Source organism: Drosophila sulfurigaster, chromosome 3 (assembly GCF_023558435.1).
Source record: "Drosophila sulfurigaster albostrigata strain 15112-1811.04 chromosome 3, ASM2355843v2, whole genome shotgun sequence".
In the NCBI taxonomy this organism is placed as follows: domain Eukaryota; kingdom Metazoa; phylum Arthropoda; class Insecta; order Diptera; family Drosophilidae; genus Drosophila; species Drosophila sulfurigaster.
Window position 1 is genome coordinate 11102145 of NC_084883.1, and position 17455 is coordinate 11119599.

The window sequence follows — 17455 nt, forward strand, 5'->3', positions numbered from 1 at the left end:
TTATGTACATGCACACACGTATGTAAGTTCTATGTGTGTGTGTGTATGTAAGTATGCACGAATGTATAGACATCCGCATAAAAAGTATACATAAGTCGACAGAAACGCCGAGTGCTTAAAAAAATTATGTTCCCTTTTCATATTAAATAATTTTTATAGTAATAGTATTTATGAATTCCATAAACATTTGCAGTGTACAGCCATTATTTAAATTAAAAACTTAAAATGTGGGCTTGCTTGCAAAATTTTTTAAGTTTTATAATTTAATGTTGGCGTCGTATGAATAAGAATACGAATATCTACGAATTTTTGGCTTTGAAACGAACAACAAACTTTTGCTTCAATTGTTAATTACACATTTAAAGATTAAATATTTGTATTTATTTTTAGACAATTATTTGTAGCTAAAGGAACCGCAAAATGAGGGAATCTGCTCATGACATCAACATGGATACATGGAAGCAATGGATACTCGAAGCGATTTCGAAAATCCGATCTCAGAAACAGCGACCGAGTGTGCAAAGAATATGTCAAGCCATCGGGACGCATCATAAGTTTCACGAAGATATCGTTGCAGAGAAACTGGAAAAAGCAGTCGAGTCGGGAGCGGTGATCAAAGTTTACAATAAAGGCTTACATTCCTATAAGGCTCCAATGGCCAAAAGGCGAATTAAAGTTGACAAAAATACAAATCTCTACAAGGTCGTTGCCAAGGCCGTCAATGATTTGGGGGAATGTGAAGGATCTACTATAAAAAATATTGAAAACTATATACAGAAGTTTAACTGTATCGATCTGTCGCCCGATGTGGATTTTAAAGCCGTCATCAAGACATCCATTAAAAAGGCCGTTGATGCTGGTTTCTTGATACAGGAAGGAAAGCTATACAAAAAGGGAAAGTCATTGACAACACCGAGAAAAGCAGCGCCAGAAACAGATGTACTTATCAAGGGCGAAGAGACTTGTGCACATTGCTCGGGCAACGCTCAAAAGAATCTCAATGGGATTCCAGAACCACTAAGCTCTTGTAAACAATGTGGAATATCATTGCATACGACTTGTGCCAACATCGCGGGCAGATGCAAGTCTCAATCATATGTGCTTCTCTATATGCTTGTTACGAAGGGAACTTTATGGAACTGCCAAAAGTGTGCTGATTGCGCAGTGTGCAAGATACGAAACCGAGGACCATGTCTACTGCAATGTTTCGTTTGCAAAAATCACTTCCATCTGACATGTCTGGACACGATTCCAGATAAGAAGCCGAAGCATCCCTATCGGTAAGTTAACTAGAGGTGAACGACTATAATTGTAATGTAGAACTGTCCATTCATTGACTTATTATTATTTTACTGAATCTTAAATTTGAAGAAAATAATATTTTTATAAAAAAGTAACACTCATGTCAATGAATTACATATAATCAAATTTGTACTATTCCAGATGCAAAGCATGTTTGAAGCAAAATGTTGACAATCCCAAATCTGTTCGAAGAGATAGTTCCAGCATCAAGTTTGAACTCGGAAGTGAAAGGTAATTACTAAACAACATTTCAACAATTCAATTATTTATAAAAATCATATTTGTTTCAGAGTTAATCAGTACGCCAATTCGTCGCAGAAAGCTTATACTAATTGCAAGCGACCGATGATAAAAAATGAACGTTTCATTGATAATCCATCAACGTCTCAACAATGTAACAATATAGTGGGCGGCAGTAAACAAAAGAAAAAGAATTGCGCCATAATTAACAAATTTGACACACAAATTAAGCAAAAGAAACCAAATTTTCAACGTGAACAAATTGCAAATCAACTAAGCCGGAAACGAACATATTCGGATCTATCATCATCAACTTCCTCAAGTGACAGTGAAGATGAAGAGGACGATGATGATGAAAAGAATGCTGGCTGCGATGATCAGGATGAAAGTTCCTCATCAGATTCTTGCACATCTTCAAGTTCCGAGTCGGATTCAAGCGATAGTTCGAGTGATAGCTCAGAATGCGATGAAGACAATGATGATGAAGATTATGATTCGGATAGAAGTACTTTAAAGGAAAACATTTTTGAGAATGAAAAAAAGTTTGATTTCCGATCATCATCAAATGATAAAGAAAGTTTGCTGGAAGGCTCATCAGAAAATTGGGGGTTTGCAGCAGTGGCAAAAAACCCAGTTGACAACAAATATAAAAATAATTTCAAAGGCCTTAGTTATACAAAAACTAAAATATTGGATGGTGTCAATTCTCAAGTATCACCGTCTATAGAACCAATAAAGCCAATAAGTGTAGCACCCAACAAAACTGTCGATGCTGTAAAAGAGACTCCAGTGAATCCAGGAAAAAAGAAGATGGTTATCTTGAAATCAATGCCTCTTGAAACTACAAAATCATTTTTAAAACAAGATGATGATATTCCATATCTTACTAAAGAGACAGTGCTGAAGTATCGAATGTTGAATAATGATGCCGATCAATTTCAAGATAAAACAAAGGAAATTCTAAATGCAAAAGATTCCAATACCACAGATTATGATGAATGCATCGACAATTTGAAGGATCCTAGCGATACTACAATCAGTCAGACAAAATTTGGTATGTATAAAATATATTTTTTTTTTTAATTTACAGTCCTTTCAATAATACTTAATTATAGAAAATCAACACTTACCACCTGGTGTGAATCAATTGGATATTGACTTGTATCAAGAGGTATTACAAAAAGCAGTGGTTAAAGTATCAAATAACTATTGTGAAAATCCGTTGGAGAAAAGTCCATCACACCTGCATTCTGGACAAAGTCCTAAATCCATAGAAATTGGCAAATGGAATATTGAGACTTGGTATTCTAGTCCATTTCCACAGGAGTATGCAAGGTTGGTTAATTTATATAAATATTCTTATTTAATGCAATTTGTTCGACGAAGAGATACAATGCAAAAGCAAAAAATGCTTTTAGAATGAGTAATAATTTTTGACAGTTAAAAGTAAAAAATATTTTCATGATTTATTTTAATATCTTATCTTATCTCTTTTTCTTAGACTTTTGAAGCTGTTTTTATGCGAGTTCTGCTTAAAGTACACAAAAAGCCGTTCCGTCTTGGACAGACATCAAAACAAGTGCATTTGGAAACAACCACCAGGCACAGAGATCTTTCGTCAAGGCGATATATCAGTCTTTGAAGTGGATGGCAATGTGAATAAGATTTACTGCCAAAACTTGTGTTTGCTTGCCAAGTTTTTTCTTGATCATAAAACGCTTTATTATGATGTGGAACCATTTCTTTTCTACATCCTGACGAAAAACGATCAAGTTGGCTGCCATCTCGTTGGCTATTTTTCGAAAGAGAAACACTGTTCTCAAAAATATAATGTGTCGTGCATTTTGACGTTGCCGCAATATCAAAGACAAGGATATGGAAGATTCTTAATAGATTTTAGCTACTTGCTGAGTCGTGAAGAAGGACAATTAGGCACACCGGAGAAACCGTTATCAGATCTGGGGCGACTTTCGTACTTTTCATATTGGAAATCGGTTGTGCTTGAATACTTGTATAAATACAGGAATAAGAAAGTCATCACTTTTAAGGATATAGCTATTAAAACCGGTTTAGCTATATCCGATATTGCTTTAGCTTTTGAGCTACTTAATTTTATTAAATTGCGTAAGAATGATGGCGACATTCGATACCAGATTACGGTGAAAATCGATTGGAAAAAGGTTTTGATGCATCATAATAGAGTGGCGCATAGCAAAACTCGAATTATTATTGAAGCCGATTGCTTGCGTTGGAGTCCATTGACGTCAATTTCCAAATCGCCGACTAATAACATCAAGCCAATATCAAATCGTGAATATTTGAGTTATCAATTCGAGGATAATTGTGACGAAAAAGATTTCTTTAAAAAGAAAAGCGAGGAGCACGCAGAACCCCAAGTGTTTGCATCAACTGAAATCATGAAAGAAACTTCTAAACCCAGTCTATTGAACTCTGACAAATTCGATGAAGACGTCAGTTTTTTGGAAAAAACTTTGTGCTACGCCGAGTCGACGCCTTCGACATTCGTTGATTCCAAGAAGTGCAAGCGTCCTTTTGAAGAGAAGATCGAGAATTCTGATTCATCGGATAGTAAATATTCCAAGAAATCTGAGTCATCTGATTCCAATATGCTAACAAAACGGGCTTTGCGTTTGGCTAAGCGAAAGGACTTGGTTCCACACACAAACAAGAGGAAACATTTTGAACGTGACCACATTGATAATATGGAGCATAACATTTCCAATCATAAGGATATATCAATTACTGCTAAAGAAGGTGTTGAAAAAACTATAGTAGCGGCAACTATTGTCCAGGAAGTCGGTCGGGATATTAAGAAACAGGAGTCAATTGACAAACCTATTAATATTGTTCCCAAATTAAGAGGGAAGAAATCGAATGGGAAACGTCACGAAGAAGACAGAGCTGTGGAGAATATCTCTAATGAAATTGCATCAACTGATTGCGATAATGACGAGTCAATGAAATCCATTCCTGAGGAAGTTGTTAATACTGTTAAAGAACTACCAGTACAACAGGCAAAGGACAATGCGAAACAAATAAATAACCCTGAGCAATGTAACGAGCAAGTTTTGGATGCAGTTGCCAAGAAAACGAAGAAAACATTATTCTCCGATACAAGCTCATACGATAAACAAATTATTGAACCCAAAACTGTTGATTGCAAGTTGGAGCAGAATCCTGTGGTTGAGTCCAAGGATGTAATAAAGGCTGTTCTAGAAAATGCAGCACCTGTTGCTGCTCCTTCTGTTGCTGCTGCTCCTGCTGTTGCTGCTTCTCTAGCTGCTCCTTCTGCTGTTCCTGCCGCTGCTCCTGCTACTACTGCTGCAGCCTCTGCTCCTGGTACGGCTCCTCTTCCGGCTCCAATTGCTACTACTCCAACTGCGGTTGCTTCTACAACTCCGACAAATGTAACAGCTACTCCGGCTACAACTCCCACTGCTGCCCCAGCTACTCCGACTGCTGCGCCTACTGCTTCAGTGTTAACTGGAAGCCCTGAGATGTTAGATGGAAACTTAAAGCATAAGAACAACATTGCAGTTGCATCAGAAAAAATTGAGACACTTTTGCCAGTTGTTGAGAAAACGGATTCAATGCTGGTCGACATAAAAGAACAGCAGCAACATAAAAACAATGATATGATTACCAACTTAGATCAGAGTTTAAAGAACTGTAGTCAGCCAATTGTTTGCAACGCCGCAGCAATGAGCATCGAACCCAAACAAGTTACAAATGATAGCTTGCAAACCATTACAGAAACTATTACGGAAAGTAAAGACACCAATACAAAAGTCGTTGCTACTCCTGCAGCAGTTGAGATCAAGAAACCGGAGCAAGAACAGCAAAAGTTATTAAATTCCAATGAAGCTGTAGTGGAACAAACATTTTACAATGAAGTTAGCAAGGCAACAAATCCAGCAATTAAAGAACAGGAAATTGCGGAAAAGCCAGTAATTGCTCCTACAATGCAAGAAGTGGATATGAAGCCAAAAATTAATAAAAAAGCAATTATGGAAACTTCGCAGCCGAAGCAAGAAGTCGTCAATAACGTTGGCAAGAAACCCGAAGCTTACTACTCAAATAAAGTGAACTCCATGACCGACAAAGAGGCGATGAAGCAAACTCAACTTGTGCAGGTCAAGGAAGAGGATAAATCCAATGTTCGTGCTCCGTCAACAGCATTGCCAATTAGAGATAAAATCCAACTAAAAAACAATGATCATGCCCAGTTACAAAGTTTAATTCCATCACAGTTTCCCATCAATCAAATGCCCAACTATCACCACATTTCACAGTACTGTCAGTGGGAATATTATGGCTACAACATAAGCAATTTGGAACCCTCACAAAAGGATAAACAATTCCATAAAGATCTGGCTACAATGGCCTACAGATATAATTTGGCTCAGAATCATCCTTATCAATCTGCAATGCATGCGCATCATCAGATCCATCATCCCAAGGATAAGCAAAAGGTAGAGCGCAAGAATAGCGTTAAAAAAGATGATATGTCCAAGACGCAAAACATCAATGCGGTTAACACTGTCAATGCTCCTAGAGACGATGCTCATTTAACCAATTGCAATGAGTACAATCTGAATAATCAAGCTGGCAACTTTAATCAGAAGTGCGCCACACAACAAAAACAGATAAATCCACAACAAATTAAATCCGTCAGTAATGCACAAAATCCTGGACCACGCCATGCCAGTGCCACTCAACCGGAAGCAACTATTCTGTTGCCCAGCCGAGAACCAACTGGTGTGCCTCAGAAACAAAAACCAGATCACAATGTGAATGCCACTTTGGTAACTTCGCGCGAAGAAAAACTGAAAATTGCACAACCAATTATACAGACGGGATCGCATGCAAACTTGCCAGTTGGGAACCAAGCAGATGTCAATACCAACATGACATACAATGCAGAATCCGCCACAAATGCATCCCAGATTCAGCACTATGACTGCGGCATGAATGTGCAGATTAATATGGAATCCCCGGCACCCATTGGTGGTACTATCAATCACGCAGCGGAGAACAATAACGTACACATGCACCGTCAATATTCAGACTGCTCAATGCAGAATCAATCAGCAACGACACCGATGCACATGTCCATCCAGAACTCACACATCCAGCAACAAAGCAATATTAATATGAATTTAACTCCAGAAGGTTCACCTAATTTGAACATTATAGGAAGCTCGCAGCACCAACAACATGCTAATAGGAAACTCAATGTGCAGGTAATGTTAAATACTTGAAATCTGTTTATTAATAGGCTCATTATATAGTATTATTATTTTTCTGTTACTTTTAAATGTATAGCACTATGTATGCATAGTTCGTTCCACTCGACTGCAAGTTTTTAACATGTTTTAATTATTTTTTTTTCAATTTGCAGCCGGATATTGTGGCAAATTCACCGACTACGTCGCACCGAGCACCGACCCCCAAGCAAATTCGTAGCGGTAATGCATCGAATAACGCACAACAACGTGAAACAAAAATTCCAACAGCTAGCGCAACTACAGCACAGAATACTCATCATCAGCACGCTCAAAGCTCAGCTGCGAATATATCGAAAGCGCAGCAAGATTCGTTGGGCAGTTTGCAGTTTACGCAACTAAGTGGGCAGCATGGTCATCAGCAAAACTTGCAACCATTGGATTATGTACCCATTCCACAAATATCGCAAAACTTTTCGTCGAATCCATCCAACTATGACATTGTTGGCATGCCCACAATGATCCAACAAAGAATGTCGCTAAATAGCTCAGTTCATTCCCTTTCCAATTCGCATCAACGTATCGATCAACCAACCTCGGCTTGTGCTGTCAACAACTTTTACTTGCAAAACAATATTGCAAGCAATGAAACCGTATCGAATACACCTCGAATCCCAGTCTCAAGCACCTTGGGACCACCATCGACGGCTACGTCGAATGACCAACGACAAGCAAATCATGATTCCATATCAGTGTCCAACAGTTCGGGCACTACACCAGCATTAGCTGGTGGCAACCTTTGTAGTCTGTCTAAGCTGCAACAACTAACCAATTGTCTGGAAACGCAACCTTGCAATACATCGCCTGGAGCTCAGTCCAGCTTAACTCCCTCCCCACATCATCCGTTACCACCCAATTCGATGACACCGCCGCCGCATTTGTTGATGCAAAATCGGAATATATCAACTCCTCCGAATATGCTGCAGACACAAGTGGCTCCATTGCAGTACCACAAATACTACGCGAGCAACATGAACATCGCACCTATCACATCATCGCAAAATACAAACAGAAACACTCGCAACACGCCCTCAGCCCCCGTGCAACACACTTCAGCCGCCATCGGTGGTAACTCCAACAATCGCACTGCAAACGTGCACATCAGCCCGAATTTGATGTCACATTATGGAGCTATCAATAGCTACCGAATGTCACCACAGCAGAGTCCTCCCACAGGCACCTATAGCTCGGGTGGTGAATATCCCAATTCGCAGATTCCCATGCAAATGGGTGTGATGAATATGCAGTCACAGTATCAGGATGCCTGTGCCCTGCAACGGGCGACTCAACCCAATCCAATGTATCCGACATATTCCCCTTACCTACCCCTAAACAGCTCCATACGCAGATAGTTAAAGATCTGCAAATCGGACTAACTAATTTGTCTTGTTGTCTTGTAAATGTATGTGTTGTAAATATATAATTTCCATAATTTTAAATAAAAACTATTTAAGTAAAAATTGCTATATTTATTCATTTTAATGAAAGTATGTTACCACTGTCAATACAAGGTCGATGATAGCAAAAATGAACCGTTTTCATCGCTGTCCAACCATCATTTGTACTCCAACTATAGTTTATAAAGTTTGTTTATTTGGAAATTATTTTAGAGTTTCTTTACAACAAATATACAAAATACAAATTTAATTTAGCATTTCTAATATATGGGTTTCAAAGCAATGCCAAGACACCAAAGCTTGCAAAAAATGTTTCCCAATTTGTATATATGAAACTTATCCAGCAAAATATTTGTAGTACACATTCAATACACACAATTGACCTAAGCAGTCGAATATTTCCGCAAGAGCATAGCCCAAACATCTGGATAGCGAGCCTGTAAAAATGCTGTTAGCTTCTGAGCACTTTGCGCTTGCTGCGGAGAACAATTGCGGCACTTTCTGGTTATGACTTCTGGAAGAGCAGCTGAAATGAAAATGGAATCATTGTTTTTTATTAAGGTAAATAAAAAATGAAATTTGGGTTTGCAAGAAATGCCAAGACACCAACGACTACATATACATATTTTGCAAGATAGTTCAGATTTAAAATTTAAAGCCATTGTTGAAAAATTAATTTAAAGGAATTAAACTTTTTGGAAAAAAAACTTTATTTTGATTGTAAACTTTGTAATGGTGTCCCAGAATGTTTATTTCAGTTATAGGAGTGTTAGAGACGAAATTTTATTGTATCAATGTATGAACAATGTATAGCACCTTAAACAACTGAAGCTTATTTTCAATTTGTTACTCATAGAGAAATGTATGTAAATTAGTGTACTTACCTTTTAATTGTCGTCCTAGTTGGTCGCAAGGACTTTTCTCCAGAATGCACATTATTTGACGACTAACAACGGCCTGATTGTTCAATAACTTATTAATATTCTTCTCATCGGCATCGACTTTGGACATATTAAATATTAATAATATCAAACAAAACAATAAAACTAAAATATCTCTTTGATTGGTTCTCTTTATCAAGCACATATCTCCGTTTTGATTTCGAAATAGTTTAATGTGGAATGAAAATTCTTGTGTATTTGGTTTGTTTTTTTTGAACGCATGCGCTCTTGAATATCATCTTTGGGGGTTGTATAAAGAACAATATTTAAAAATCAGGCAATCGACAAACAAATTCAAAAAACAATAATGAATTTATCTAATCAATCTTCTAAAAGATTATTTGTTGAAGCTAATTGAAAGCCTGGCAAAGTTGGAGATTTTAACTGTATCAAATCTGTGCACCAGGACAATATTGTGATTCTATTTATTCATTCACTCAAATTAATAAAATAATATGTATGTACATGGCAGCATAATTGATTATTATTGTTAATGAGTATCGCTCTAATCATCGTCATCGCCATACTGATCATCATCCTCTCCCATGTCGTATTCGTTGCCATCTTCGCCGAGTTCAGTGGGTCGCTTCTGTTTGTTGAGCAGCCACTCATTGTAGGCCAACTCGTCTTCGACGGATGGATCGGTTGATTCAATGAAGTCTTCGCTTCCATGAGGAAACTCCTCTTGTACTTTTGGTAAATGATTAAACGGTATATTTCGCCTACAGAACTTGTGTCCCCATCCTAAATAAATAGATTCACAAGTGTTTTCAAACAGGAATGTGAATGCTCCAGGCCACAGATTCGATTGCATGATCAACAATCGTTCCTTCAGATTTGTATACTTGCTGGTAAAGCGTACAAGCCAGGGAGATGGACACTCTGTATTCATATCATTTCCACAGGATGACAGGATGTCTGGTCCTATTTCTGCGTGAATAAAACCGGTAAGCATTTCTTCTTCATCGCCTTCTTCTTCAGCTTCAGCCTCCTCCTCTTCTGCCTCCTCTTCCATCTCCTCCATTAGTCGCATCTTTAAGTATAAAGTCAGTGCTCTTTCACGCTCTTTACTTGCCTTTTCCTCATCGAACCAAACAATCCGTCCCTGGTTCAATATGTTTGGTCGGCAATGCACCCAAGCAATGGGAGTTGCCAAGGTGCTCAATGGCTCAATCTCAAAACGCTCATTCTTCATAAGCATGACATCGTTATCTACAGGAACACAATGATAAGAAAGGAGCAAACATCAGTCAAGTTCAAGATTATATGTATATTCAACTACAAGTGGTATCCAATGAAACATACCTGGCAGTTGATCTTCTTCGCCCTCGTTGTAGTTTTCTTCCTCCTCTCCCTCTTCTTCCATCTCATCCATATTGATGCCATCGTACAGATCCTTTTCCTTCTTCGTCATGCGTCTGTAATATCCCTGCGGGGCTATGTGAGTTCCCGCGGAAATGCGAGCAATCATTGCACGCAAGTAATGCTTCTCTTTACCAGGAAAACAGGGATACGAGACGACATCTGCCTCCAAGTCACCAGTGAAGAACTTTTTGATATGGCGCGAGACAATAATTTGGCGAGGCGTCACAATTGGCAATTCAATCCAATCATCATAGAGACTATTGACCACAAAGTATGAGAATCGATTGCAGCCGCGACCGATAAACTCGGGTGGAATGTCATAGAATTCGATCTCTTCCGCTAAGGGCACCGGCTCAGCTTTTGGTGTCATTTTCGCTAAATCGTCAGGATCAATATTCTCCCAACCATAGATTCCTGGAGTTAGCTCGGGTCCAATATGCGCTGGCTTGGGTTTATACTCTTGATTCTTCCGCATCTTCAACGGCAGCTGCTTTTCGCGCATCTCTTCCTCCATCATATTCAAACGTGATAACATTTCGTCACGTGTCAAGGAAGCCTCGACGATATAATAGGAACTCTTTAAACCATAAAGACAACCCCAGAAGCGACATTGCATTATCGATGGATGAGTTTGCAAACGATTTATGGAACTTGCCAATTGAAAAATATCATTCTTGCTAATGCTAAAGCCGGCTTGGTTCCAATAGAATTGCAATTGCTCAACACGCTCATTGAATGTAACAAACATGCGAAGAGAATCATCAAGATCTATTTGCAGCTCTGTATCTGCGTAGATGACTGCTTCTTCTCCAAGATCCTCATCAGCCCCAAAATCATGTTCTACATTGGTAGGAAGCTAAAATCAGAAGAACCAGTTAATAAAGGCAACCCTTATTAATAATAGTATAAATTTAAAAAAATAATAATACTGTATTAAATAATAATTTTTACTCGTAGTAAGTTGTGTCTATTTTGTGGCAATAATATTACGCCTTGTCATCAAAATTGAGATTTTAGTTAATCGAAAATATTAAACTCATAAATAATTTTTGTTTTGAAGTTTGAGAATAATATCAATTGTGAATATAAATGTGAGATATTTGTTTCTTAAGAACATGTAAATAACTATAATTTGAAAGCAATCATTTTAATTTATATAAACTATTACTATTCATACATGATTTAAATTTCTATTAAAAAAGAGCCTAAAAAACGAAATAAGTTTTGTATGAAAAATAATAAAAGCTATACTCTGAGCAGCTTAAGGAAATTATATTGCAATTGGATTATAAAGATAGCTACAGAAAAAATTAATATTAATTCTCTTAAAATGGATTACGATATCGGACATTCGAGACAATTTTATTAAAGTTTTGGAACTGTTGTCAACTTACTTTAATAGCACCCAAAATTCTTTTGGCCGGGCGAAACATGCGACAGTCGGCAAACACACCGTTTGGCGGAAATCGCTCCGGAACATGGAACTTTTGCTCACGCACGTTTCGACTAAACTCTTCGAAGAAATCAATTACGTTTGGCGGTCGCTCGTCTATAACGCGTTTCACAATATCACTGAGGTGATCAAAACTGCGAGTATCACATTCTTGTAAGTATTCATCATAAATCATAAACACTGTACTCACAGGTTATCCCCACTTAGAGTACTATATTGTTGCAGCACAGATTTGGCTATGTTTAACTCATAACCGATATTTGGAGCTTCGACAGTCGTTGGCTTTGGCACGCGACTATCAGAGTCCAGAGCACGCATCGATATTGTGGTCGATGAGGATGATGACGATGTTATAATATCGGAGCATGGTGGCGATATCTGCACCTCTGATTCTGGCTTCCCTGGAGTCTTCTTCACCTTCTTTTTATTTGTGGTCTGCGGACGATCCGATTGAGTTGATGACGTTGAGTCAAGTGAAAAATGTCGACACGATTGATTATCACTATCCATTATTGGGATAAATGATTTACTTATTTATTTACTAAATATTATGTATTCTCAAAAAAAATATATATGTAACTACTCAAAACGCCTTGTGATTGATAGAAAATACTAAGCTTCTAATCTACTGTAAATTCATTCTAAAATAATTGCAGCCACATAAAATAAATAAATGTGAGAAATTCGTCTCAGGAAAAATTATAATCCTATAAATGACTCCCAAAATAATATTGCGAAATATTTAATATTAAAATACTTAACAATACTTACAAAAATATGAAAATACTACCAGAATTGAAATTGGAATACACTTTGATTTATGACATCACACTTTTAATAGTCTGATTGCATGCAGCAACCAATTACTATGTTAGTTTAAGTATATAATTATTTAAAGATGGACGATTCGTCAAACAAAAAGTTGTGGCAAATTCATTGATTTTTCCAAAAAGAATCCACAACCAAGTTATTAAAACGCAAAATTATGAAAACAAGTAAAATAATTTATTTTTTCAAATATAATTTCTTTAAAAAAAGGTAAAATTTTGGAAAATAGAGTTCCATAAATAGTTTAAACAATTTCAAGTAAATTGCAGATTTTTTTGGATCGCTGTGATCATTATTTCCGGCTGGAATATGGGCTCAATCTTCATTTTGATGATTACAAGATATCGCACAGATTCGACTTCAATTGGGGTCACGACTACATATATCCATTGGTCGAATACATTTCCAGGCATCAGCATTTGTCTCGTCAAGAATAAACCAACAGAGGCGTTTACACAGGCAATAAGGCAACGAGCACCCCCCGATAAAAAAGTTGAAAATATTTACGTGAAAAACATATATGAGTACCTCTTCTTGATACCAGAAAATAGCAACATTAAAGAAGCTTATTGCAAGGATTGGAATTCTACTTGCGGAGTTAACATTGTGGAATTGAGAAAGGAGGTATTATACATATGTATAATTTGCCAAAAACTGTCCGATCTGATTTTAGAATTTCCTTCTCAGTTTCTTGCACAATCGTGCAAGACCATAATTAAAGAACTTTATTTCGGCAATAAGTTGATTGAAGATTGCGAATCAATATTCAATTTTCATGAGCTCGAAGTTGGAAACTGTTTTCTCGCCAACAATTTAATGGACTAGTAAGTATAAATTAACTCGCGTGACTCATCAAATTATTGGCTTTATTATTTTTAGTAAAACCATCGAAAAATTACCATTAAAATATACATCGTCTGATAAAGTACGCAATGTAACAATAGTTTTACATAATGATCTGCTATACAAATATCAAGTAAGTGTTTTTTATAGAAATAACATTAATTTTTATCGCTTTGTTTACCAGAGATAAGCATATTTAGTGTAAATCTTCAGTATAACGCATCTTCAGTATAACACATTGCAGACTTAAATTAATTCGAAGATTAATTTAGCAACTATCCTTTATTAGCAACAAATACTTTACAAATATTAAATGAAGAGAATCCAAGGACAAAGTTTACTGTATACTAATTTTATTATTTTTATTTTTTGTGCCAAATTTATATATAAAAATTCTAGTCAATGGCTTTATACAATATTTTATTTAATAATAATAATGTTAAAACACAATTGAATTTATTTTATAAATTGTGATTTTCAATTACAGAAGTGACACTCATAGCATAGGTTTATTTATCATCTTGACTTAATGGAAAATATTTTAACTTTCTTAAAGTTATATATTCACAGTCCTGAGGATTTACCATATTTTAATGCAGAAGTCTTTTCGGTAACAACCCGGCCTACAGTCTACAGTTTTAATATTGAAGAGCTGCACAACAATGTCGAAGTTATTGATGAAAAGGTCAATCAACGCATGTGCAAATTTCCACAGGAAACTCCACATTCAAGATTCGTTTATAGGTGAGTATTAGACAAACAAATTGAATCCTTTAATGAAATAATACATTCACATACGGTTTAAGCTTTTCAACCTGCATGTCTCGAATTAGAATGCAAATGGAGATCGATGCTTGCAATTGCTCTGTTTTTAATGCCCAAGACGGTAATTAATTTCATTCCTAATGTTTGTATTTGAAACCTTATCTAATTTTATTTAAGTTCAGGTGTCAATTACTGCGATATCAAAGGAGTTAAATGTTTGCAGGATGGTAATGTTATTATTTATATTTATTATTACTTTCATAATTGAAACTATTTTTTATTTTTCTAAATATATTTGTTGTCAGTTATAAATTTATCATATTATTCTTATTACCAAATTATATTACACCACAATTTGCAGCTAACATATCGAATAAAGTAAAGGATTACGTGACCATTAATTTGGTTTGCTTACCTTCATGCATGGAACAACAGATAAGTTTTGTCGGGTTAGCAATATTTGCATTTGTTAAATAAAACGTACACATAAATGTATAATCTTTTTCCGATTTAGAACAATAGAGAAGGGTACTGAACAAAGGGATTTCCATGTTGAAATTGACATTGCCAGTCCAGCTTCAGCCAGATTCTACCGCATTGTTACGCAATCCAGATTGGATCTTATTGGTAAATGAAAGTTTAATAACAATTAATTTTATTTAATACTCATTTCGTTGTTTTTACAGTTGCTGTTGGGGGTGTTATTGGACTCTTCATTGGCGCATCTCTGCTCAATATCTTGGAAGTCATTTCTATGATTCTGCAAAAAACTAAGCTATTGATTTGGCACTAAATGAAAATGATATTACATAATTATTGTTAAACTCTAATATTTTATCACTTGACAATATTTAATATTTGATCAACAACTAATCTTATGTGGTTCATTAAAAATGTTCTTCGTTAAAATTGTTATATGTTGCAATATTAATTCATCGACCAATGCCTGTATAACATCTACAGATATAGCATATAGATTTTCCCAACGTAAGTCCACATTACATAACTCGTATCTGATGAACTTATCAATAGGATCGTCATTACCTTGATCAAATTTCATGCGATTGGAAGGAAAGTTCTGCATTTCGTTAATAATATCGGTTTGTGTGCACCGCAACCACAGTAATGAAACGATCGAGTTCGAAGAAGCATCTTGTCTACTTAGTCCCTTTTTACACTCTTCAAATAATTCCAATGCTAGATCCTCTTTTAGACGATCCAACAACAAACGCTCCTCATCTTGAAGGATCTCTATTTTTTTTATAAATTGAAAAAAAAAAGTGTAATAATCAATGTATTATTTTATGTGAGTAGTTAGTTTCTTACGAGTTTTGGAACAATGTTTACTTGGTGATATGGATTCTTCTACTCGAGTTAATTGAGCTTCATGTTGGTTGGCGATTACCAATGGCTCAGTATGAGTTGCAATGTTCTGAAATATTTTGAGAATTATCAAGTTCTGACTAGTAAGACGTAGTTATATAATTCAATAATTAAATATTCATTAGTTTATTTAAAATCCTTTGATTTATAATGTGTTACTTTTTAGATAATGACTTAAGAGATGTGTGCAATATAAAAGAATACATGTACATGTAGAATGTTGGGAAAAAGTTATATTAAACATAAATACTCACATTAATAATATTGCATTGATTTTGCAATAATGGCAAGGATTTTGTTGAAGTTTCATCCGCCATATTTTCGCTTGCTTCTGAAAAATCATATTTATTTGTTGTTAGTTCACGATTCACAAATTCTTTAGGTTTATAATGTTTATTAATTTGTTTAAACGCATCAATATTTTTGCGATATAGAAGTGAGTTTTTGTCGATCTTCTTCTTTAGAAGCCAAAAGTACAGGTTAAAGTATTCCATTTTTGTCATAGGGTGCTCCATTAAGTTACTATTTTGAGAATCATTTATGCTCGAAGTATTCTTAAAAGTCTTCAGCAGTAAATCTATGTCTTCTTGTAAATCAAGATCCTGTTTAGAGCCTTCTAACGTGGGAGTTACACACTTTTGATCAATAAGTCGTAATAATCTAAAATATATCTATTAGATAAGTTTAACTTAAGAAAACAGAGCTCACCTATGTATATTTTGTCGCTCCTTATTCATATTTAATAATAGTATTTTTTTCTTCTCCTGAATATCTGCAATTCTATTAAATTGCTTTTCAGTGTTAAGTTTTTCAATTTTAACTTCAAGCCATGTCATTAACGTAGTTATTTGATATATCAATAGCTTTTCACGTACTCTCAAAAGATCTGAAAGTCGTCTACAGCATATTTTATCGACTTGATGATATGAAGAAGTCTTTAGCTTGTGTGTTATAAGGTCGACACTCTGATTAATACGATCTCTTAAAGCACATAGAAAATTATGTAGTGCAGGTCGCTTCCAACCATTTAAATATATTGGATCTTCGCCATTACGAATTGTTAATATATTTTTCAAATTTATTTCTATGTCTAAGTGTGCTACATAGCTTAAGCATCCAATAAATGGTATTTTGGCGTGAAGTTGTAAAGTTGTTGTTTGCATGCAATAGTTATCTATTGGTCTATGTTCTTCTAAATTGGATCCAAAGGCTTGAGATCCTAATTTGCTATCTCTAAATTTCTTTTGCACAGCAAATATAAAATTATAGGGAACTCTTTCAACTGATTTTCGTCGTCTTGACGATGAATTATGTGTATACCTATTCATGTTGATATCGCACAATATATTTATTTAAATAAATTAGTATTGGACGAATTAAAATAAAAACCCAGCTTGAATTTTGCAATGTGTATAAGTTATTTTCCATATACCCCTTCCATTGATAGCCGTAGTCTGTGAAGTCTTCTTTTCGATACTCTAATTAAAATAGCGTAAAATTTAATAATTATTCAAATGCTTATTTGCAGAAATATTTTTGTGTATATTCTGCTTACCATAATATTTATTGATCGAAAAACAATTTCTTCGTATTATTAAGTAATTGTTAACTCATGGCATTCTACAGAACTCA

The 17455-nt window shown here is 35.6% G+C and overlaps 4 protein-coding genes across 4 annotated transcripts; 2 read left to right on the forward strand and 2 right to left on the reverse strand.

Moving 5' to 3' along the window:
• The first annotated feature begins 420 nt into the window (after positions 1-420).
• LOC133840376 (uncharacterized) lies at positions 421-8308 on the forward strand. Its single transcript, XM_062272178.1, has 6 exons — positions 421-1280; positions 1444-1533; positions 1593-2596; positions 2658-2877; positions 3044-6806; positions 6965-8308. The coding sequence occupies exons 1-6, from the start codon at positions 421-423 to the stop codon at positions 8198-8200; spliced, it is 7173 nt and encodes a 2390-aa protein (XP_062128162.1). The 3' UTR covers positions 8201-8308.
• A 1274-nt stretch (positions 8309-9582) lies between these two features.
• On the reverse strand, positions 9583-12612 carry LOC133840377 (radial spoke head protein 4 homolog A). Its single transcript, XM_062272179.1, has 4 exons — positions 12195-12612; positions 11946-12138; positions 10492-11407; positions 9583-10398 (listed from the first exon to the last, which is right to left on the reverse strand). The coding sequence occupies exons 1-4, from the start codon at positions 12512-12514 to the stop codon at positions 9692-9694; spliced, it is 2136 nt and encodes a 711-aa protein (XP_062128163.1). The 5' UTR covers positions 12515-12612; the 3' UTR covers positions 9583-9691.
• A 495-nt stretch (positions 12613-13107) lies between these two features.
• LOC133844200 (uncharacterized) lies at positions 13108-15698 on the forward strand. Its single transcript, XM_062278099.1, has 9 exons — positions 13108-13456; positions 13520-13656; positions 13712-13808; positions 14232-14419; positions 14482-14561; positions 14623-14667; positions 14802-14889; positions 14955-15067; positions 15127-15698. Exons 1-9 carry the CDS (start codon positions 13142-13144, stop codon positions 15231-15233), a joined length of 1170 nt encoding a protein of 389 aa, XP_062134083.1. The 5' UTR covers positions 13108-13141; the 3' UTR covers positions 15234-15698.
• Positions 15273-17370, reverse strand: LOC133844199 (uncharacterized). The gene is made up of 4 exons (XM_062278098.1): positions 16532-17370; positions 16078-16483; positions 15767-15872; positions 15273-15691 (listed from the first exon to the last, which is right to left on the reverse strand). Exons 1-4 carry the CDS (start codon positions 17149-17151, stop codon positions 15303-15305), a joined length of 1521 nt encoding a protein of 506 aa, XP_062134082.1. The 5' UTR covers positions 17152-17370; the 3' UTR covers positions 15273-15302.
• Positions 17371-17455: the final 85 nt, after the last annotated feature.

Coding starts and splice junctions, on each gene's coding strand:
- LOC133840376 (XM_062272178.1), top strand. CDS start 421: ATGAGGGAATCTGCTCATGACATCAACATGGATACATGGAAGCAATGG. Junction 1,281..1,443: donor AAGCCGAAGCATCCCTATCG/GTAAGTTAACTA, acceptor GTACTATTCCAG/ATGCAAAGCATGTTTGAAGC. Junction 2,878..3,043: donor TTTCCACAGGAGTATGCAAG/GTTGGTTAATTT, acceptor TCTTTTTCTTAG/ACTTTTGAAGCTGTTTTTAT.
- LOC133840377 (XM_062272179.1), bottom strand. CDS start 12,514: ATGGATAGTGATAATCAATCGTGTCGACATTTTTCACTTGACTCAACG. Junction 11,408..11,945: donor GAATTTTGGGTGCTATTAAA/GTAAGTTGACAA, acceptor TTCTGATTTTAG/CTTCCTACCAATGTAGAACA. Junction 10,399..10,491: donor CGAAGAAGATCAACTGCCAG/GTATGTTTCATT, acceptor GTGTTCCTGTAG/ATAACGATGTCATGCTTATG.
- LOC133844199 (XM_062278098.1), bottom strand. CDS start 17,151: ATGAATAGGTATACACATAATTCATCGTCAAGACGACGAAAATCAGTT. Junction 15,873..16,077: donor ATCAATGCAATATTATTAAT/GTGAGTATTTAT, acceptor AAAATATTTCAG/AACATTGCAACTCATACTGA. Junction 15,692..15,766: donor TAAACATTGTTCCAAAACTC/GTAAGAAACTAA, acceptor TAAAAAAAATAG/AGATCCTTCAAGATGAGGAG.
- LOC133844200 (XM_062278099.1), top strand. CDS start 13,142: ATGGGCTCAATCTTCATTTTGATGATTACAAGATATCGCACAGATTCG. Junction 13,657..13,711: donor GCCAACAATTTAATGGACTA/GTAAGTATAAAT, acceptor TATTATTTTTAG/TAAAACCATCGAAAAATTAC. Junction 15,068..15,126: donor ATCCAGATTGGATCTTATTG/GTAAATGAAAGT, acceptor TTGTTTTTACAG/TTGCTGTTGGGGGTGTTATT.